The 22,022-nt window shown below is 54.7% G+C and overlaps 2 protein-coding genes across 3 annotated transcripts in view; one reads left to right on the top strand and one right to left on the bottom strand.

Annotated features, from left to right (window-relative positions):
- The first annotated feature begins 1,052 nt into the window (after positions 1 to 1,052).
- ENHO (energy homeostasis associated) lies at positions 1,053 to 2,425 on the top strand. 2 transcript variants are annotated; one of them, XM_082337570.1, is made up of 3 exons: positions 1,053 to 1,183; positions 1,744 to 1,967; positions 2,049 to 2,425. In XM_082337570.1, exon 3 carries the CDS (start codon positions 2,059 to 2,061, stop codon positions 2,242 to 2,244), a length of 186 nt encoding a protein of 61 aa, XP_082193696.1. In that variant the 5' UTR covers positions 1,053 to 1,183; positions 1,744 to 1,967; positions 2,049 to 2,058; the 3' UTR covers positions 2,245 to 2,425. The 2 variants fall into 2 exon arrangements, with proteins under 2 accessions (XP_082193696.1, XP_082193695.1); XM_082337569.1 differs by having other exon boundaries at positions 1,744 to 2,425.
- Positions 2,426 to 4,691: 2,266 nt separating this feature from the next.
- Positions 4,692 to 22,022, bottom strand: part of DNAI1 (dynein axonemal intermediate chain 1) — a gene marked incomplete at both ends in the record, with an annotated part of 149,341 nt that continues 132,010 nt past the window's right edge. Inside the window, one exon of the mRNA XM_082335571.1 lies at positions 4,692 to 4,796. Coding sequence (XP_082191697.1) covers positions 4,692 to 4,796 — 105 coding nt within the window. The remainder of the gene's footprint in view (positions 4,797 to 22,022) is intronic.

Raw genomic sequence — 22,022 nt, 5'->3', positions numbered from 1 at the left:
GCACCGGCGCGGCTCCGGCTCTGCTCCCGGTGTGGAGGCTGGCGGTTATGGCTCAGCGGGGCTGCAGCATGCCTGCACCTGGGGACGGGCTGCCCCGTGCCTCAGTTTCCCCGCCGCACGGGGCAGGGAGAAGCCGGCTGTGCCTGTGAGGCCGCCGCTGCCCGGATTCCCGGGGCACTGAATGTCCCTGAATGACCTGTCCCCCCTCTCCAGGGGCTGTGGTGGCCCCGTGTCCTGGCAGGGACCCCGGCCCGGGCCCAGCTGCTCCATCCTCAGCCTCCTCATGCCCCTGTGTGCACAAGGCCAGTGCGTGTGTGTGTGTGCATGCACGCGTGTGTGTGCAAATGTGTGTTGTGCACACGTGTGTGCAGGAGCAAGGCAGGCAGCAGCGGGCGGTTAAGGGCAGGACAAGGCAGCGGCAGGGAGACCCGGGCAGCGGCCCAGGGCAGGACAGAGCTGGGCAGGAGCAGGCTGGGCTGGGCAGGCAGGGGCAGTAGAGGCGGTACGGGCAGCGTGGGGAAGGCAGCACGGGCAGGACAGGCAGCGCGGGAGGGCAAGCGCAGCAGCACGGGCAGGACAGGAAGGGTAGTGCAGGGGGGTACAGCGGCACGGCGGGGCAGAACACCAGCGCGGGCAGGGCGGGCGGGGGAGCGCGGGCAGCCGGGGCAGGGCAGCAGGGGAGGTACGGGCAGGGCAGCAGGGGAGGAGGTACGGGCAGGGCAGCACGGGCAGGGTCCGGGCCCGGCCGGGCCAGCGGCGCGCGCGCTGCCCGTCGGCTCTCCTGGCCGCTCACGTGGGCGCCGGCCGAGGGGGCGGGCCCCGAGCCGAGCTCTCGCCCAATGGCGCACGAGCGGTGGAGGGGCGGTGACCAATGGCGGGGCGGGGAGTGGGCGGGGCGCCAGCACGGCCCGCCCCCTCCCCCGGTGCCGGCGGGAGGGAGCGGGCAGCGCGCGGGGCTGCGGCACCCACCGCGCCCGGGGTCCGGACCCGCGCCGGGCACCGCCGCCCCCAGCGGGGCCCCGCTCCGCACCGGCGCCGCGCACCGGGACCCCGCGCCGGCGGGGACCCCCGCTCCGCCCCGCTCCGCACCGGGCCCCGGCCCCGGCCCCGGTCAGCGCCGCCCGCCCGCCCGCCCGCCCGCCGGCGGGGTCCCGGCGGTGCCCGGGGCGGAGCGGAGGAGGAGGTGGGTAACGCCGGGGACCCGCGGCGGGAGGGCGGATCCGGCGGGACCTGTTGCTGCCCGGTGCCCCGCTGCGGGCCGGGGGCTCCGCGGGTGTCCCGGCGGGGCGGGGGATTAGGGGCACCGGGGACCCCCGAAATCGGGGCTCTGCCCGACCCGGCTCAAAAGCACAAGGGGGGGCTGCCCCGGCCCCCCGCCTGCTGCCCACCCAGCTGCTCTCCCCGTTTTGGGGTGCGGGACCTCGCGTCGGGGTCCGGGCGGCAGGAGAGGGAGGTGGGGAGGGTGGGGAGGGGACGAGAGCTGGGCCCGGAGTCACCGGGGGATGCCCCGGGGAGGGGGGTTTGGGCCGGGATGAGGCGACGGGGGGCACCTCCAGCTTGGTGGCCCTTGCAGGGGACAGGGGGGCACAGCTGGGCTGCAGGGCGCTGGAAGGGTCCCCCCGAACAGCAGCTGACCTGGGAGCTGCTGCAGCCTCCGAACCCCAGCGCAGCCGCTCAGGCCATGAGGGGCTCGGGCAGGCTGTCCCATCCTGCCGGCGGTGACGGTGACTTTCTCCCTTCCAGGTGCAGGAGGGAGGAGAGGGGTCCCCGTGTCCCCACCACGCTGCCGGAGGAGGGGAAGCCGAGCAAAAGCTCTCATCGATCCTTCCCAGCGTCGCGGTGAAGCCCAGGACAGAGCTGCGAGCAGCCAAACTGTGACGGGGCGACGCTGTCCCGCTGCCCGCCTGGCCCCAGCCCCGTCCCACCGCCAGCACCGCCGCTGTCCCCGTTGTCCCCTGCCAATGCCGGTGGGTGGAGGCTGCGTGCTTGATTGCTGCGCTGGCATCCCAAGCGTGGGGCCAAGCTGCGGGCTCTGCTTTTTCCCGCAGGACAGTGGCGATGGGGGCTGCTCTTTCCACCGGAGCGGTCGTGGCAATTTCTTTTAACTGTGTCATCGCGTTGCTCATCCTCATCCTCTTCCTCATCCTCTGCAAAGCCTGCAGGACCCCCTCGTGCCCCAAGAAGAGCCCGGCTTCTGACATGGACGAGGCAAGGAACGAAGAGAAGTACCTGCTGCAGCCCTGAGCTGCCTGGGGACTTGGGTACCCGGCTGTGCCGAAGGAGTCATGCCAGCGTGGATGCCTGCGCTGGGACTGGGGGCGGTGGATGAGGCAGGATGAGAGCAGAGGGGATGCTGAGCTGCTCGCAGGGGCCGTGACACAGGGCACAGCCCTTCGCCTGCCTGGCTTTGGTGTGTGAAGTCCCTGCGGATGCCCACAGTGACTGTGGGCATGGAGAGACAGCAGCTGGGGATGTGCTACGGGGACAATCCTGCATGTCCCAGCGGCCAGCGAGTGCAGCAGGAGCCTTGCCCTCGAGTGCACCCCATGTTCGGGGACAGCCCGTGGGCTCCTCCCTGGCACTCGTGGCCCGGGCCAGTGGCTACCGCTTTGCAGACCTGAGCGGGGCCGGTCAGGGGCTTGGAGAGGGGAGGCAGCGGGGCTGGCATGGGCACCTGTCCCTGAGCGGGCCCCCCCAGCAGAGCGGGGTGTTACTGGTCCGGGTGTCTTTGGGGGTGGCCCTGGGGTGCCATGTGCCCCCAGCCTCAGGAGGGCATTTGGCACCCGTCTGCCCCAGCATCCAGTTTAATGAGCCACGAGAGGGTCTGCATGGTGTGTTCGTTTGTCCCCAGTCTGTCTCTCTGTCCTCTCCAGCATTAGCACCAACACTGCCAGGCAAACGGCCCCCCTCACAGGATGCGTCTGCCTGCCTGCCTGCCCTCCTGCCTGCTCCCAGCTGAGGCCAGCCGGCGGGGTTTGACCTGCCTGCAGGCAGCAGACGTGCCCTTGTGTGCGTCCCCATCCCCGCCGAGAGCAGCCTGAGATGGCTTTTTGCTGGGGAGGTGGGAGACATGGGGAGAGACGAGGGTACCCGGCCAAACAGCGCTGAAGGCTCTTCCAGCCTGTCGCTCGCCGGGGACCACAGTGGATCTGCGGGGAGGGATGCTGGAGGTCTGGCTTGTCCCCAAGCCTGGCAGCTGCCTTCCCCCACCCTGCCTGCAGGTGCTGTGGGTTTTGGGGGGCTCTGCCCTGCCTGTCCTAGAGCCAAGCAATAGCCAAGGTCCCTGCTGGCACAGCCACTGCAATAAGGGGACAGAGGGGTGGGCTGTGCTGGGAGGGACGCCGGCCGGGGTCCCCATGGAGGCTTGGCAGAGCCTGTGGTTCCTCCCCATGTCGGGTGTAGTTATCGCATCCCTTTGCAGTGGTGTTTTTACTAGACTAATAAACCAATCGTAGGACCCAGGTGGTGTCTCTGAGCTCTGCCCAGCGCCTGGAAAGTTTGGGGGGAGGCAGTGTGTCCTGCCCGTCCCGCAGGGCTGAGGAGTGGCTGCCCCGGCACGGGTGGCCAATGTCCCTGCAGGACTGCAGGTGGTTTGCTGGGTGATGGCAACAAGGAAGGACTCATGCCTGCATCAATCTGTGGCTTTTAAATGCTGGGTGAGAAACCTGGCTGGGTATTTAATGCCTGCAGCATGTCTGCCCGGGCCGGGGGCATTCGGCTGTCAGCAGGGAGCACCCCCCAGCCCCAGTGCCAGAGGCATCAGAGAGTTTCCAAGCTGTGGCCTTAAATTACAGGGGTGCTTGCAGGGGACGCAGGCCAGCTGAGCAGATGGAGGAGACGCCACCACCCCTGCCTGGTGGAACGAGTGTCTCTTGTCCCCAGTCCTGGCAGCTGTGTGCAAGGCTCCAGCGGTGACAGCCCGTCCCTGCTCATCAGCATGCGGTGAGGCCACCGCGGCTCCTGCTGCCACCGCAGCCACGTAGCAGCTAATCTCTCTGCCGCAAAGCGCCGGAGTGGTGGGAAGGCTCTGCAAACCCCAGCGCCCAGTGGTTCCCGCAGCCGCCGGCTGGGCAGAGGTGGCTGAGCCCCACGCTGAGCCCCCCGGGGAGAGGGGAGCTGTGAGCATCCCGAAGCTGGTGGCTGGCAGCTGCTGTGATACCCTGTTTGCAGTGATGGCACGTCCCTCTCCCGCAGTCATGGGGGGCCAGGCCAAGTCCCCAGCCACCCTCTGGCTTAGGCTGCCACACCAAAATCCAGGGGGCTCTGCGTGGCTGACCCCACAAATGGCTGTGGGGCTGCAGCTCGGTGCTCAGCCTCTCTGGCTGCCACTCATGGCAGGACTGGCTGCCATCGAGCTGCAGCCCTGAGCTTTCCCTAGGGCTGGAGGGACCAACCCTCACCGCCCCTCCATGGGACTCTCACCCGGTGCGAGCCCAGCCAAGTGTGGGGAAGAGCTGAGGGCTGTGCGGCTCTGGGGGACCGAGGACGGTGAGGTCTGCCTGACCCCAGAGATGACTGCACGCCGCAACTCTTCCAGCAGCTCCGTTTATTTGTCCGGGCACGGAGGAGAAGTGTTCCCGCTATGCAAAGAGCGGGCGGGACGGGGCCTGCGGCTTGCATGCCAAGCAGCCACCGATCAAAGCCGGGCTTGTTCAGCTGGCAGCCCCTGGCAGAGCCCTTGTTTCCCCTGCTCACTTCCCTGCCTTGCTCTCCGGCTCTCTCACTAGGTTAAGCAGCTTGTCCAGCTTCGCAATTTCCACCTCGGGGCCCTTCTTAACCTCCTGGCCTTTCTTCTCCTGTGAAGAGAGCAAGCAGGGCAGAGCTGTGAGCAGGGAGGACCGCAGAGATGGGGAGGGGTCTGGCACAGGGAGGGATGCTGGGCTGCTGTGTCCCAGCTCACAGCCGTCGCTGGGGGCTGATCCACAGGGGAATGCACCTGCCTGTCCCCGTATTTCAAGCCCAAGGTGCCATGAGGTGTGTGAAAGCCCCCATAGGCTGGGGAAAGGTGGTAAGGAAGGGTTTGGGTGGGGATGGGAGTGGATTTGTGGATCCACAGTGATACAAACCCCCTTTGCCTCCTTCCTCTCAGCCCTGTGGGACTGCACTGCCCTCTAAGCCTCCCAGCTTTTCCCCCCAGACCCTGGGGAGGTGCCAGGCATACACGACTCCCAGGCAGTCACACTGATGCAGATGTCCAAACCTCCCCAAAACACTCCCAACATACCCATTCCATGCCAGTGCTCCGGGGAGAGGCAGCCACGGGAGCAGGGATTGGCCCTTCTGCACCCAAATGTGTTTCCCCAGGAGGGCAGGTGGGTGCTGAGAGTCCCTAACCCCGGGGGATAAGTGAGTCCCAAGTGGGCCATTAGCTTGTCACTGAGGCTCCCGTGCCTCTGGGCACACCCCAGACCTCCCATGGCACGGCCTGTCCCTGTGCCTCATTGCACACTGCTGTGCCAACCCCGACACATGCCCCAGCATGGGCAGCGAGGATGAGCCCTTCCCAAAGCCCCCCCAGCACCCATCCCAACCCTCCCAGGGGCTCGCTCCCCAGCTGCTAGAGCAAACTGGCAGCATCTTGGGAGAAATCACGTAGCACAAGGGAAATTAGCCTGTTCATTTCAGTCCTCACTTGCTTGGGAGCAGCAGAAGCTTCTGGGCATGGTGGGAGACAATGTCCCTGCTAAGGGTGCCAGTGCCACCCAAATGCTTTGGGCAGAGCACATCCCCCCCGCTGTGGGCTGCAGCATCAGTGTGTTGCTCTCATTGGAGCTCAGGGGACTTTGGGAAAGAAATAGCTGGGCTCTCCAGCTAGATATCATGGTACACACAGCCTCAGCAGAGGAATTTTCCAACCTGCATTCAGCCCACCAAGCCCTCCTGCAGCTGAGCATCTACCCCGCGGGGTTCCTCCAAACCACCATCCACCCGGTCGCTGCATCCCGTTGCTCAGCGCTGCCTTCTGCTCGCAGCCTTCCCCTTTGCCAGCCTGCCGGCTCTCGCCGTGCCTCTGGATTTCGGGGTGTCCCTGCTCCGGGGCTGGGAAGCTCCTCTGTGCCCAGCGTGGCTCTGGGCACCCCAGAAAGCAGATGCCAAGCATGGGCGAGTGGGAGGGCTGGTACCCAGTCTGACAGGTAGGCTTGGGAGAGGTGGCAGCGGGTCCCCAACACAGCGGCACAGCAAGGGGTAAATCACCAACCAGGCTTGGAGGCAGCTCCTCTAACAGCCCTGGGTGCAGCAATTACAAACACGCCTTTCCTTCAGCACTGGAAAGAAACGCAGGGGCACAACCGAGAAAGTCACAGGGCTGCAGGGATCTCACTACATTTCTCTAGCCAACGTGGGCATCGCTGAAGGTGACAACTGCTGGGAAAGAAGTCCTGAGGAGATCCCCGGGCTGCTCGCTCATCCCAGCCCAGCACAACCCTGACAGAGCAGAGGTTTCCTTGGCTGCCAGAGGGCACGGCTGTGGTGAAAGCAGCCCTGGGGAGGGGAACGGGGACATTTGGAAACCCCAAAATGGACAGCCCCACTCTTCACCCGAGTGCTGGGATGAGCCAGGGTTGTTTTCATTCACCAAGTCCATGGACAAGTCTCATGGACTGGCATGCCAGGACAGTGCTGGTTTGTATTAACACCGCTAAGCGAGCAACGCCCTTCGTGGCTCTGGTCCGGGCACTGGGAGCGATGTTTGTGCTAACGGCCCACGTCACAGCCGAGCATCTCTCTGAGTGAGAGTGTTGGGATAAACACAGCTGCTCAGGGTATTTCGGGACATAGCTATTTCTGCAGAAAAGCTGCTTTGCTGTCTGACGGCATTCAAAACATTCCCTTTGGCACCCTGTGTTGCATGCAGCACCATACACAGGTCCTTCGGACAGGCTAAAGAGGCAACTGCTTTGCTCAGCCGGGAAAAGGAGATGCTGAAGCCATCTCCCATCGACCTACCTCCATCCCAAGCCTTTTGTTCTCTCCACTGGTAGGGGAAGGGAGGGTCCCTGACTGATGCCCTCCAGGCAGTAATGCCAGGTCCATGGGGACTCTGTCTGAGCCTTGCTGAAGTCACTAGCCACAGGGAAGGCTCAGCTCCTAGTCACTGAGTTGTCCCTAAAACCTCGACTTTCACACTGGCTCAGCTCCTTTGGTGCTTCTGAGCAAGCTGCAACAAAGCCACACGCAAGCCTGTAATGAGCCGTAACCAAACCAGAGCCCTAATTTAACGCCACATAACCAGGCAAGCAGGATGACACAGGGAAGGAAAATTATAATGTCCTTTTGGGAGCACTGGAACGGAAAGTTTCCCTTCATTCCTCCATCTGCTTTTCCCGGGGCGGCTCTGCATGTGAGCCAGCCGGGCCGCTGCAGGCTGGCTGACGGCACCACCCCAGCACTGTGGCATCCGCTTGGATGCACGCGGCAGCTTCCTACAAATCCAGTGGCTTCGCCTGCATCAGGCCTCCGAGGAGCAGCCCTTCTCGGAGCACAGCCGTTGCAATTTTCTGGAGCGTGCGCGCACGATGCGGGGAAGCATCGCCTCCACGCACGGCTGCCGACGAGCTTTGCCTCCCGACAAATGCCGCGGCCAAGTGTGGAAAGGGCACTCATGGGGCTCTGCCACCCGGTGTGTAGCTGAGCCTGTCCTCCATCTGCATCCCAGCTTACACCACACCCATGGGGCTCATTGGGAGCTGAGAGGGAGCCGGGGCAGAGCATCCCCCCTATGGAGCTGACAGATGCAGAGATGAGCTTACATGGGAGGTCTGTCCCTGAGGAGCTCATCGAACGGGTATCAAAACTCCTCACAGCAGCGTTTGCATTGATTTTATCATTAATAGTTCCCAGCAGGAGAGTAAAATGCTTGCTGAAATGGTGATGAGGGATGTGTCAGGAAAGCTTATGGCAGGGACAGAAAAGGCTCTGGATGGGGACGGACTCTGCCTCACTGACGGGGCATGACACCTGGGAGGTGAGATGGGGAGGAGGCCTGCTACATGTTCCCATGCTGCTGTGTTCATGGCCAAATCCCCCATTGCCTTCACGCTCCCTTTGCCTTATGTCTGGGCTCCACTCTGGCTCTCCAGGCAGGGAAACTGAGGCACGGGGCTCCTGGTCCTATCAGCAGTGCAGGCACAACTGCTGCAGGACCCTTGATGGTCCTCTCACCCCCAGAGGTGAGTACTGACGCTGGAAGCAAAGCAGGAGGTGGACTATGACTGAAGTGGAGCCCCAGGGACAAGGGCAGGGCAAGGATAAGGATGAGGACTGGCTATGTGAAGACTCCCAGATCCACCACCCTGGGAGCCCCAGCCCCAGCCCTTCCCACACTGGCACATACTGAACTCTACACCTAGGATATGGGAGTCATTTAAACTGGATTCCCTGTGTCTTGGCTGATGCCTTCATTCCCTCACCAAACAGTAAACTGCAGAGTTAATAAAATTCTCCCATAAAAGCCATGATGCTGGTACTTTTCAGCATCCTTTTTTTTTTTCCCATTGGTGGAATAATCATAAAACATCTGCTGTAAGGTTTCGATTAAACAAAGCAAAACATGTTTATGTTTTAAAGTAGCAAGGAAGTCAACCATGCTGGCAGGAACATAGACAGAAAAATCCCCGTAACTTCCCCGGGAGCAGAGGGGACCCTTCCCCCTGCTGAGTCCTGGCCAAGGAGCACAGGCCTGGCTCTGCCCTGCTGCCGTCACGACACCGATAGTCCCAGTCCCTGCTATTCCTGACAGGATGGGATTTCTGGGCACAGCTGTGCTGGGACAGGATCTGGCCACTTTACAAAGCAGCCCAGTGACCTAGGACACCAGTTTCCCATACAAAAGGGGTTTAAGCTTTTACAGATTGGTTTTGAAGGGGGTGAGAAATTCCAAGAAGCCACCAACGGGGCTGCCGAAAACTTCCATCCTTATTGTCCTCAGTGGCAAGGGGCATACAGCCTGCCAGGACTTCAGAGCTATGTTGCTTCTGAAGACTTTTTCTTGTTCCTTCTGCCCTGCTCAGGGGTAGGTCAAGGTGCCACCTCCAGGGTAAGGGCTTCTCCATTAGCTAAACACACCAGTGACAGATCCAGCGAATTCAATGAATGAAAGCAAAGAAGAGGCTTCCCTGGAGCATTTCTGTTGGGAAGACCAAGGAAACCCAAATTCCTTCATGAACACAGCAAAATTTTCCTCACTGGCTCACTGGGCCACCAACCAAACATGCATCAAGGGGGGTGTGATATGACCTGCAGCCCTGCAGCCTTCCAAAACCTACCCCCGTCATGGTCCTATTGCAACCTGATGCTCTTATTTAGCGGGTGAAGCTGGAGTTACGCTGAGCTGGGGAATGATGTCTGTGCCAGGACCACTTTTGGGCTCTCAAGAAGCCCATTTACAAAGAGCAGCAGCGTGCTCATCAATCACGGAGAGCCTCCAGCCACACTCACAGCCTGATTGGACAGCGTAGCTCCTGGCCTGTGGATTAGCTGACAGACTGGAGATAAGGATTTAGGCTTATTTTGCTACTATTTGGAAATAAATGACGCAGGAAATGTTCTGCTTGCAGGGAATGAAATTGGCAGAAAAGCCCAGGAGATGGCTGGGTCGTTCAGGTGTCAGCAACCACACAGGATCACCAGCCCCAAAGATGCTCGTCCCTCCAGCTTCAGCTAAAACCTGTGCTGTTCAGGGCAAGCACCTCTCCTTGCTCCAGCTCACATATTTGACTCAGAGAGCTCTGCTAGCATCTGCACTAGACCACGCCAAGGCACAGCAGGGCAGACAGGTCTTGTAGCCCCAGGTCACCTGCCCTTGCTTGCTGGAAATCCCCAGTGAAGCCACTGGAACCAGCAAAGACACAGCGCTGGGACCAGCCTTTGCCTCAGCAGCACCCATCTGCTAGTAAAGGCGTGGGTGCAAAGGTCAGCGATATCTGGCAGGCAGGAGGTGCAAACAAAATTGGATCAGACCTGGAAGAGGCTGGGAGTATCACTGGGAATAAACCAGAGGGAATTCGGTGACACTCAGGGGATGTGGGCAGGGGTCACCTGTATCTAAATGGCAAGTACCTGCCTGCAGCATGCCACAGGGCTGGCTGGCTTACAAACACCCATGGGAGAGAGGAGAGATTGTTTGATGGAAAGGATGGGCTCTGCAGCAGCAGAGAGCCAGTAGCAAGGTCAGACCCTCATCCATGGCTATAAGGGAGGACAGCCATCACCACAGCTCCGCATCTGCTCTGCCAGAGGCCGGCTGGGACCCCACACCCTTGCTCACCCGCCTCGCAGTGTTCTCTGGCCGAGCAAAAAATGTACACACAGGAGGAGCCAAACCCTTCCCCATGGGTTTCAGCAGCCTCCAGCAAAGCCGTGGAAGAGTTTGGCTTTTGCTTTCATGCTGAGCGGTGCTGTGGTGCGATCTTTACTGACCCCCAGCAAGTTGCTCAGGAAATACTAAGCAGTGAGCCTCCAAAGCACATTGTGGCAAAGTTGTGCTGACAGGATTTAATGAAGCATTGACAGTGCCCTCTGAAAGCACTTGCTAGCTGCCCTGATCCAGCTGTATACCCTGGCTGAGCATGGGAAGCTGCTGAACTGCATGGCCCATCGCACAGTGACCGCAGTGTGGAGCCTGGCCTCGCCGGCCCTGGGCGCAGGGGAGCATGAGGAGGGTGCTGGTGGGCACCGCGGGGTGCAGGACAGGCAAGACCAGGCTCAGCTAAGGGCTAAGAAAGGCTTAGCACCAGGCTCATCTGCTTGGGCTGCCGACAAAGTGATCCGGCTTCCAGCCACGCTGAACGTTCCCTGTTCTTGCTGACTCCAGCCACAAGAAACGTTTTTTACACACCACTAATTTAGGCACCTAAATATAGCCATAAGAAGAACACATTCAGCAGCCATGCATGAAAACTTCAGTGCCAAGCTGAGTGCAGACAGGGCCTGTGGTGGTCCCCACAGCTCCTCCAAACTGGGCATTACAATGACTCGTTAACTCCTTCTGAATTTATCCCAGAACGAGCTGCAAAAACCCACCAAAACCGTTTAAAACACTGGGTCTTCTGCCTTTTCCATATGTGACACTTACAGGTTCAAAACAGGAATGTGGTCATGATCCTCAGTTCAGATATCACCAAAAAAAAAATCTTTAAAGCGAAGGATAAATTTTAAAGTTATCCAAAGACCGTATGGTCTGAAATGGGCCAAACAAGCAAATATCCTTAACTCTGCCCTGCACAGATGCTGTGATTAGGAAGCATCAGCAACAGGCTCTCTGCTCCTTCAGGAGGTCACACTGGGTTTTGCCAGCCCTGCGGACAATTTGGCTACACTCTAACTGTGAGCAGTGTGTGTGTGTGTGTGAGATGGAGAACAGCTTTGCCTTCGGGCATCATTACCCTCGGTCACTGAGACAAGCCAACAGCAGCCACCTCAAACAGAGCAGCCTGGTGAGATGATAAACTCCTCACAATGTGCATGGAAAAGATTTTCAGTCATATCAGTTTACAGATTTAGTGCTAAGCACTGAGAAAAATCATTGTGTGTTCAGTGTGCAAGATAATCACCCTCCTCTGACCCACAGAGGCTGCCTAAAAGGGCTGGAGTCAAGTAAAAAGCCCAAAAGCCTTTGCCTCCAGCCCAGGGGGTCCTGGTGGTGCAAACCACCATTGGGATAAGGACACAGGGATGGGATGCCCTTTCCTTCACCTCTCTGGGAGATATGCAGTGCATCCCTTACGACCCTCAAACCCTGGATCCAGCCCTACTGGGTTCAGACTTTCTGCAGTGCTGTCGGGCTCTTCTGGATGGGATGGATGACTTTAATTAGCTCTTAGCACCGCTCAGTGGGAAGCCCCGTTACCCAAAGCCTGCCCACAAGCCGGGTGTGGTAATGGCAGTGGATGGAAAGGCTGGCGGGGGCATTAGTGTCCGATGTTTTAGCTGTGGGATCTCTCAGACCCAAGTGGTCGGGATGAAGGAAGCGAGAAGAGGGTTTTAGATGGTCCATACAAGATGGTCCATACAAATCACTAGACAGGCAATACCTTGGCTTCTAGCTCAACTTCAAATATTGCCGCAATCCCAGTGAAACCCAGGCACCAAACCTCAATGCAACCTAAACAATCCTAAAGATGCCCAGGCTTCCCTAGCTCTTGTGCCTACCACAAGGAGCCACATCTGCAGCACCTCTTCACTCGGGCTGGCAGAGCTGCAGTGAGAGGCTTGGGCAGACACGGCACCCACAGGCACATACATCAAACCCATCCAAAGGGGCAAAATCAAGAAGATGATGCCCTGTGCTGTGCAGGGATCCTGGCAGTCTTAAGCTGCAGCCCTTGATGCCAGCTGTCAGGTAGCACGGTCAGCCACCCAGCAACATTTCTTTATCACTCAGCATCTCTTATTTTTTTCTTCCTTCAGCTTTACTTTAGCGTTTTTGCATGCCAGCTCAGTAAGCTGTTACGGATTAGAGTTTAATAAAAGCAACCAAACACGGGTGCAAATATGCAGCTCCTGCAATACTTTGGCACTGCTATCTCATAGAGCATAGCATCTCATAAGAGACCATTTGCAGCTGTAAGAACAGTATATTTTAATAACTTAAGAAGTTTTTCCAATACCTCTTTCTCTGGCCACCACTGTTAATATACATAAATCCCCTGCGATCACCTTTTAACTGCCTTAAGAAAGTCCAGCTGCTGTTTCTCTCTTAACATGGCATCTTCTTTAAAACTTCTGTCATGCCAATTTTTTAATACAGCTCATAAAAATATTTGCATAGGAAATGTATTCTTGTTTGCTACTAACATGAGAGCATATGAATATACTTCACTCTGGATAAATACAAGTACACTGGAAACTGAGTTTTGCTATAAATAGAAGTGAAAATAAATGTCTTCACTCACAGATGCCCCATATTTAATAACATTAAATGCCAATGGCATGAAAGATGTATTACAACTGATACTGTTCTGCTTACTGAAAGAGCTCAGTCTGCAATTTAATGTCAGGCCGCAGTGCTCTCTCCCTCTCTTCTGCTTTCCATGACTTCACTTGAACTCAGGGACGCTCCAGAAATAGCACTAGATATTTCAGCCCCGTGAACAATTGCATCATCTCAACAACACATTCTCTTGTGTAGGTTTCATTTAAATCACAGCGTCACCTGCAGCAGGGCTAGGAGGGGTTAGTCCACGAGTGCGCCCTGGTCCACGGTGGGAGCAGCTACTTTTAAATTGCTTTTGACAGATGCTTGTCCAGCACTTGACCCAGTCCTTGGGGTGCCCAGCGCCATGTGCCCCGAGCAGTGGATTGTCACACTCTGTTCCCATCACCTGCACGGCCATTTCTTTTGAAAACCTCCAGGGATGGTGCTGCAAACCCATCTCCTGGTGATGGCTCCCAACATGTCCCTCTCACATCCATTGAAACCCCTTCCCCAAGCCTTTTGTGCCATCTTATAACCTCAGAGCACCGCCTTCCTTACCCTGCCAGCCCAGGACCTCCTTAGGGGTGTGCATCTCTCTGCATCTCCCTGCTTCCAGCCTCTCAGCTGGCCACATCGTCCTTGCTGCTCTCCTGATGCTCACATCCTTCAAGCCCGGTAACTCAAACTGGAGCTGAGGCCTTTGCACTGCAAAGCGGTGCAGCAGGATCAGCTCATGTGTCCTGCTCACCCCTCTCTTGCCTGTGCTCTCCAGTACAACACCTCTGCTATAGCAGGGCACTGCTGACAAGTGAGATTTTTTTTCTGTTCACCTCCTCAGATGATTATTCCCATCTCCTTTCCCTCTCCTCCTAATTTGCCTCCGTCGTCACTGAAGTGCATCCTGTTTACTTCAGACCGTGTCTCCCATTTAGCCACAAATTAAATGACTTGCACAGCTTCTCTTCACCTGCTGCACAGGAAATGGCCAGGCAAATGATAAATACTGCACAAACACTCCCAGGCTTGGAAACCAGATACACTATTAGTCTGGACTATGTGGGATGTCATGCTAAATCGCATCAGCTACGACTGAGTTATGCTGCAGCATGCAAATCAGGGCTTAAAAGGGGTCAGCGAGAAGCTGGACGCAGGACAAGCATGGGAAATCCTGCAGCTAGAGCTGTTGCTCTTCCCCAGGATCTGACCCTGTTAGAGCAGCTGAGAAATCCCTTCCTGCTGCACAGACAGACAAAGCTCAGCTGTAACCCACCACAGTGCCCCTTTGCCCTGGGAGCTCCTGGTTAGCAGCTTTGCTGGTGTCAATCCTCTCCTGAAGGTGGGCTTGGCACAGTGCTGCTTGGTGGAGGACGCTCGTCACTGCCTGTTGGGACATCTCCTCTCTGAGCCCACACAGCCCACAGTGATGCTGGGCTCTCTGGCACACACTGATGGGGATGGCGATGGGGCTGCAGTTGGAGATGCTCCTGTCCCACCAGCAGACCCAGATTCCACGTGCACCGGTGACCTGTCCCTACCCATGTCTCTCTCTGGCCCTGCTACCCAGGAGCATGGGGTCTTCTGAGTCCTGTCTGCAGACAAAGATGTGTACTCTGACTAAAAAGCAGATCTAGAGCCTGTGTTCGGGTAAGCTGTCCAGGCAGTTGTTTTAATGACAATCCAGTCTTAAGATGCTGATCTGGCTTCAGCCCAAGACTTTGCACTAAGCTCCTTGACATCCTGTTTAGAAAAGCATTATTCAAATCTAATTGCTTCATGCATATATTGCTGTATTAATTATAAAAGAAGCAGAAGAGAGATGTGAGCAGTAATCAGTCTCTCTGATGCTAATACATATTAGCAAGGAAGAAGGAACTGGCCATGGGAAAAGCCAATCCAACATCATCTATGGAAACCAGAGGTATATATTCCTAGTGATTGTCCATGCTGCCAACAGCACAGTCACAGTGTGGCCAGGGGTGGCCTCACTAAGCTGCTCTTTGCTTTGAGTCACTGACCAGGATGCTGCACCTGAATTAATTTTACGTGTTTGCTGCTGTGTCTCTGTTGTACCAAAATGTAATTACTTCAGTGTCATAGACCAGTTAAACCCATCTGCTCAGCTGGCTGCTGAAACTAATGGAGCTTCTTTGCAACAGAGTATTGCAAAACAAAGGCAGGCTGGGAAGACAACAATGTAGAAGTCATTAAGGTCCTAAAGGTAAGCACTTTCCAAGGTAATCTCTCCACCGCTCAGCAAGTTCCAGCAGTACCAAAGATGGAATGAGGTTAACCAGCAGCTGACAGCTTCAGCGAGACAGTGGCCAAGCTGGCAGAAGCAACTATTTGACAATTAATTGCAGATCGAAGAACTAGAGGAGACCTGTTAGGAGAGGTTAACTGAAGCTGATGCACATGTCTAACACGAAGTGTACAGATCTGCTACATTGAGAGAACAACAGTGGTGCAAAGCCTGTGACCTTACTGAGGTTGAAAGACGCAACACACCAGCAAACGTGGCCTGATCCTTACCCTGCTCTTTCTGTTGCTGGGGCTGGGACAGAGGGACATGGCTGGGGCAATGCTGCCAGGCAAACAGCCAGCATTTTTCCTGGAGGGCCCTTGGAGGAGGTATCTCCTTGGTGGAGACAGCAGAGATCTTCCCACATCTGAATACCAGTTCTGGCTGCAGATTCCCCCAGCATGGTTGGATCATCTTCTCAGGAGGGGTTGCTTCTTCCCAGGCTCTCCTGTTTCCATTCTGATCTGATCCCATGCACGGATTCTCCTGGTATCGTCCTGGTGTGAGGAGCTCCCTGAAACCCAGACGTGTTGTCAGGCTGCAGGTCTGGGAGGAAGTAATAAAGACTGAACAAGAACCTGGTGATGTTTTGAAAGTCCTCAAGATGATAACCAAAATTTTTCTTCCCCACCAGCATGGAGAAGATGCCTAAACTGACCTAGAGGAATGGTGGAAGCAATTGCTTTGTAGAAATAATGTTGCCTCACCTCCTATATCCCACTGCTTCTCCCAAGAAACAGTTAACCACGTGGATCCTGTGTGTGAAGTGCTGTGAGATGCAGACACCACAAATGCTACAACATGGTGGTTTCTCCAGGCACTTTGCTGATCTTGCTCTTCCCCCTCGCTGTGGGAGAGTGCTCAGCATCATTTGAGAGCTGGCCGAAACGCAGCGCAGCAGGGGATGAGCCCATCGCGCTGCTGCATGCCTGGCACTGCGCAAGTGCCTTGGCATCAAGAACAATCCTGAAAAGAGATGTTTTCACAGCTGGCAACCAAGCAGGAAACAAAAGAAAGACAGAAAGGGACCACTTGTGCTCAGAAATTAAATCCAAATTTAATTCCAGCAATTATACTTTCATTAACACCCTATTTGCCATAAAGATGCATAAAATCCCTAAGTGGGAGCTGCAATTGCTCCAAAGGTGAGAAGAAGCTAACTGGGGAAATAGGGTCAGCCTCTCCCTAGCCTGTAAAATCCTTAAGAAGCCTGGATTATTGTGAATGGTTATTGTTTGTATACAATTTAACTTCCCCAGCAACCATCTGTAAATGAGCCAGAAATCCAGTGAGAGCAGCAGAGAACCTGTACCAGCTGATTTACTCCAGCAGCCCCTGATTTAACCATAGACAAACACAATGTTTCCTATACGACCATCTGTGGCAAACACAATATGAGCCAAACTCTCACCTCGCTCCCCACTGAAATCACACCACATTGCAGGCATGGGATTACCGACGGGGTTGGGCTCGTTAACGTAATTCTGAGTCCTTGGACTGCAGGAACTCGGTCCTGGCTCTGCATTGAAGCCAGATCAAGCACAGCTGAGACCAGCCCTGGCAGATGTTTTTGGTACTTTGTGAAGGTCTTCACTGAATTCACCTCCTTGATTTCAGTCCATCTCTCCAATGTTTCAAGGTCATGTGGAGACCTAATGCGTAGTCCTTCAAGGTCCCTGTGACCCTCCATGCCACCAGGCCCTCTCAAGACTTTATAAGTGGACTCCCTGCTAGATTATCCAAGGAATGAATGGGAAATTTGAAATGCCAGTGAGGACACCAACCAACCTCCCAAAATAAATCTGCAGACTGCTCTCAGATATCATCCCAGTTATCCCACTGATAACTGCTCTTTTGGTGTGATTTTTCAGCCTGTTTTACTCTTCCCACTTCTGGTGTAACTTTTGTAATCTCCTGGCTTAGCTCAGCCACGCACTTGTCATGTGGATCGGCATCAAAAGTCTGAAGAAAGGCAAGTACACAACCACAGGAGAAGGTTCCCTCAGGAGAGTCAGGTAAAGCCAAGGATGGCTACACAGGCTGAGGGTGAGAACCACACTCAACCCCTGTGTAATGCTATGGCATAAGAGTAGCTGTCAGTCTAGTAGGAAGCCTAAGGGTTCGATATTTCCTGTCATACAACAGATAAAGCTTCAGCAGATTTTCTCCAGAAGGCTGAAACACAGGCAGGCAGCTCCAAGCCAGAATGTGCTAATTAAGAAACACTAGGTGAGTGTTAATGAAAGAAGCTTTGGGAGATGGAAGGAAATGAAGAGGGTGAACCCCTCTCACCTCATGTCCTCAGTGCTATGCGGTGCCATGTCCTCAGTCACTGGAAAAAAGGAAAGGAACTTTCTAAGCATTGAGGAAAAAAGATAAGGAGATGAGAGCTGTGCTGGCTCAGTGCTTCTGTTCTCTGCCCCTGGTGATAAAAAACAGACCGTAAAAAGTCTTCATTTTCAGCTAATGGATAGGAGGGTTCCAGTTTCACCTATGGAAAGAGAGGCAGAAGGTAGTTCAAGGGCTGAACTGATGTTAACAAACCAGACTGCGTCCAGCAGAGCCTACTACCAAGAGCTGGAGAGCTTGCACTTGGGAGACTCTAAGGGAACTGAGATTGTTCATCCTGGAGAAGAGATGGGTTTACGTCACCTAACAGGAACCTGCTAGCAACAAAGAGGAGGATATGAAGAAGACAGAGCCGGGCTCTTCACAGGGGCATGCAGCAGGAGAATGAGGCACAATGGCCATAAACTGAAACAGGGAAACCTCCAATGTGACATAAGGAAATTTTTCTGGACATTGAGTCTAGACAGACTCTAGAGAGCTTGTGGGACCTCCAGCCTTGGAGGTTTTGAAGATGAGCCTAAGCCCTAAGTAATCTTGTCTGATCCCAGGGCTGACCCTGCTTTGAGCTGGAGGTTGGACTAAAACCTGCCAACATCCCTTCCAACCTGAATGTGCCTGTGGCTCTGTGATCACGGGATGCTGTTCACCACCAAGTGTAAACCGAAGGATGAGTTTTGCAGCTCTACCCTACTCTGTTGTTGTATTTCTATTGCAGATGGCATTTCTAAGCAAATGTTCTCTTAACCATATATCGCACATAGTGTCAGGACTGGTGCAGAGCAAGCCAGCCCTCAACGGGGCAATTCCCAGTTCCTGGGGAATGCTGGCAGACTGTAAGAGAGGACAAGCTTCCAAGCACCTTCCTCCCAGGGTATCCAAAGGTTGAGGAAGCTGTACAGACCGGTTTGAATGTTGGTATTAGAGGGGTAAAGAGATGAAGAAGGTCTCCCAGTGAAAAATGACGACCAGGAAGCACTGGAGAAAACCCATGGAGAGCGGGAGCCTAAGGCAGACAGCTAGAGGACAAACGAGGAAGCTGGACTAAGAGTCTGTGAGAGCTGGCACCATGGGGGTCAGAAAGTGAGGACTATTTCCCTGTGCTTACTAACAAGTGGGAAAGCTCCAACCTGATGTAAGAGGGGAGCTGATATGATCCCAGGCACATGGGGCAAGTATATCTTTTCTCCCAAGCTTATTTCAATGGCAGAAAAGGGAAAATATTGATTTAATGTCGACCCATGCTGGCTGTTATTGTAACACCTCATCTCTGAGTGCTTACTGTTTGATTGTTTAACACACAAGCAAATAAATAAGCCAGAATCAAGAGAACTGAAGAGTTCAGGAGTCTGTAAATGTCTTCATATGCAGCTACCTGGCCTGTTCCAAGTTGTGATTACCTCTTTATAAAAGCTGTGAATGTCTCTCCATAATACTGCCCATCAACCCCAGATCATTTCAAGAAGATCAAAAGCAGAAGTAGATTTAATAGATTTTAAGCCCACAAGGAGCCCCTACGATTCACACACCTTCAGTCAGTAAACTCATCACACCAATGACTCCTCTTGGAACTAAAGCACATCTTTCAGTAAAAGACAAGGAGTTTTGACCTGAAGGAGTTTGAGGGATGCAGACAAGCTAGTGCCACACTAAATATGTGTACTTTAAACTTTGTTTGAATTTGGTCAGTTGCCAAATCCCATTATATCTCTTTCTGCTAATTTAAAGAGCCTTACACCATTGCAAATCCCTTCCCATGCAGGTGCTTTTAGGCTGAGATCAATTTATGGCTTAATTTATTTGTGAGGCCCTAAAAAGCTCCTTGAAATTGTGTTTCCCAGACCTTAGATTAACCCTCTTGCTCTTCCCAGACTTAGTTTGCATTTTTTTATCAAGCAATCAGTCCATCACCTCCACTGAAGAGTCAACCCTGGATGTGTGCAGTGCAGCCAGCAACGGATTTACTAATGTCGCTCCCAAACAGAGGGCCCTGGTTTCACTGCTGCTCTGAATTACCCCAAGTGAGGCAGCCAGACTCCGTGTTTGGCTTGGTGTTTCAGTCTCACGCTGGGAGTTCATGCTTTCCTTTACAACCTTCAAGCCTCTTTCAGCATCTCCGGTTCCAGGATGCAGCCCCAGACCTGCAAGGGCAGTTTGCATGGGATTTACATCCACCCTGTGCCACCTTGCTTCTCGCTGTGCTCTTACGGGCATTGCTAAAACACTAGCATGGTACCGAGTCATCTGGGTTGGCCTCTGAGACCTTCTTGTTGCCGGCACTATTTACTCAGCAGCAACACTCACATCTGACACTGACAGCACTATCAACAGGAGCTGGGTCACAAAAATACCCTGCTGAACCTTGCCAGACTCATCTCCAGCAGGCAGAGACCCCTGCCTACAGTTACCTTTAAAGGTTCGCTGGTCCCAGCTCCCTTTAGCTGAATCCATGCAGATTTTGCGTAGTGCTTTTTCTTTTAAACGGGGTGTTTATTTTTAAGAGAAAGTCCATGTTGAACCACTCTTTCAGGCTATAAATAATATCTTGCAACAGGTTTATCACAGGCGTGAGTCAAAGAGCATTTGCCAAGCAAGGGTGAAAGCGGACAAAGTGAGCAGTAAGTGCATAGGGAGCGTGGCGGTGTTTAAGAGGTCGCATGCTGGTAGGCAAGCAATTCTTTCTGAAGCAGGGGAAACCACTCGGTTGCAATGTTTAAGTTTCCTCTCATTCCTGCAACCACATCACAGAACGCGTGGCACTGCTGTAGCACCTTTTGGCCCAGTCTGCCCACGCCTTTTACTAACTGGGAGCTTACTCACTTGCAGGGAGGAGCAGGGACGAGCTATAGTCAGTGGTTTCACTGCAGCCTGCAGAAAGCAAAACCTGTCACTGTGAAGCATGGGGACACAGGCTGTACCTTCTCCAGCGAACCTCTGCTCGTGACTCCAAGGTAGGTAAGGGGCAGGGATAGGGAGTAGGGGAGGAACTGATGGCCCTGCTCTTGGGAAACCCTGCTCAGCCTGTGACCACAACTGTTACAACTATTTCAGAGATAAGGGAACCGAGGGCTGGAGCTTTCTCTGCCAAGCCCCCTCTCTTTCTTCCTTTGCAGGAGGCAATGGTGGTATGCTGTTTTCTTTTTGCTTTTCTGAGTTAAAGCTCAGACTAACCTTGACTCAAAATGATGATCTGACTGATTGCAGAAGACTTTGCCTACAGCACCAGCCTCTGAAAATCATGCCTGGCAGCACATCCCTGGCTATGAGCAGGGTAAAAACACCCTGACAAACCAAATTTCCCTACACAGGCAAGAGGGAAGTGACTTAAGAGTTTCCCCTGCCGCTGCAGAAGGGATGACAGAGCCCTCTGCAAGTCTGTGTCCCCTACAGCCACCCCAGGATTTCCATCCTCAGGAACTGCCCTTCAGGCCTGAGCTACCCCAGGCTCTCCCCATTGTGGGAGCAGAAATCAGACCCCTCTCCTTCGCTGGTGCTTTAGGCTGGGAAACGCTGTGAGGCTGGGCTGAGCGAGATGGCACCTCCACAGCCTTGGCTTTGGCCTCACAGCAGTGGATGAGCAAAAGTTTCTCAGGCTGGGCTTCCCTTTCCTTTGCAGCCCGAGTTTCCCAGCCCCCAGGTTGCAGGAGCCATTTGGGCTGCAGTGTTTTTATAGCACAGCTTTTCTTCTTGAACAAGCAGCTGTAATTGAAACCCAATCCATCAGCCTTCTGCTCTGCTCTATTACAAACTCTAACCGTGCAGCAAAGCCTAGCGTGCTTTTTTTTTTTAATGACATGAAAGACTCTAAATTATTAATTTCCTGCACTCCCACTGGATGTCCTTTGGCTGCCCAGGCCAGATAAAATGAGAGCCTTTGAGTTCTTTTTCCTGGCTTAGCAGGTTCCTTCAGTGTAGATCAAAGTAGGAGCCCTAATCCTGGAGAGGGATGAGCATCCTCCAGTCTCACAGCTGCATTTGCAAAAGCAGTTTCTGGTCATTCTGGTTTCGGTGCCTGACTTTTGGCAGCAAGTCAGCGTAATCATCAGGAAGTCAGAGGAGGCAAACAAGTAAGAAAGCAGAGACGGAGCAGTGCTCACATCCATGCTCCATCTGTGCTCCTGGGAAGTCACCTTTCCCCTTTCCTGCAATCCCCAGTCCTCAGGATATTGCAGCCGATACCAGCAACCATGCCAGGAGACGTCTGGTCTGGCTGAGAGAGGCACGGGCTAGTGTGTAGCCAGGCAGCCCAGGCTGGCAGGGAGACACAATGCCTTCTATTAGCTCAACTAATATATATCTGGAGAGGAAAAGACAAGCTTTGGGGCACATGCACTTCTCCTTTCTTCCCAGATGTATTTGTTTGCCTAATAAAGGGTGCTATCTGTGCTCATATGCTTTGGCTTGCTTATGGTGTTTTTAGATCATCCTGGCCACAACAGCCCCAGCCCCTTGGGAAGGCAG

Source organism: Platalea leucorodia (genome assembly GCF_965183815.1).
Source record: "Platalea leucorodia genome assembly, chromosome: Z".
Classification (NCBI taxonomy): domain Eukaryota; kingdom Metazoa; phylum Chordata; class Aves; order Pelecaniformes; family Threskiornithidae; genus Platalea; species Platalea leucorodia.
Note: the sequence above shows the minus strand (reverse complement) of the source record. Positions and strands in the feature narration are given on the sequence as shown.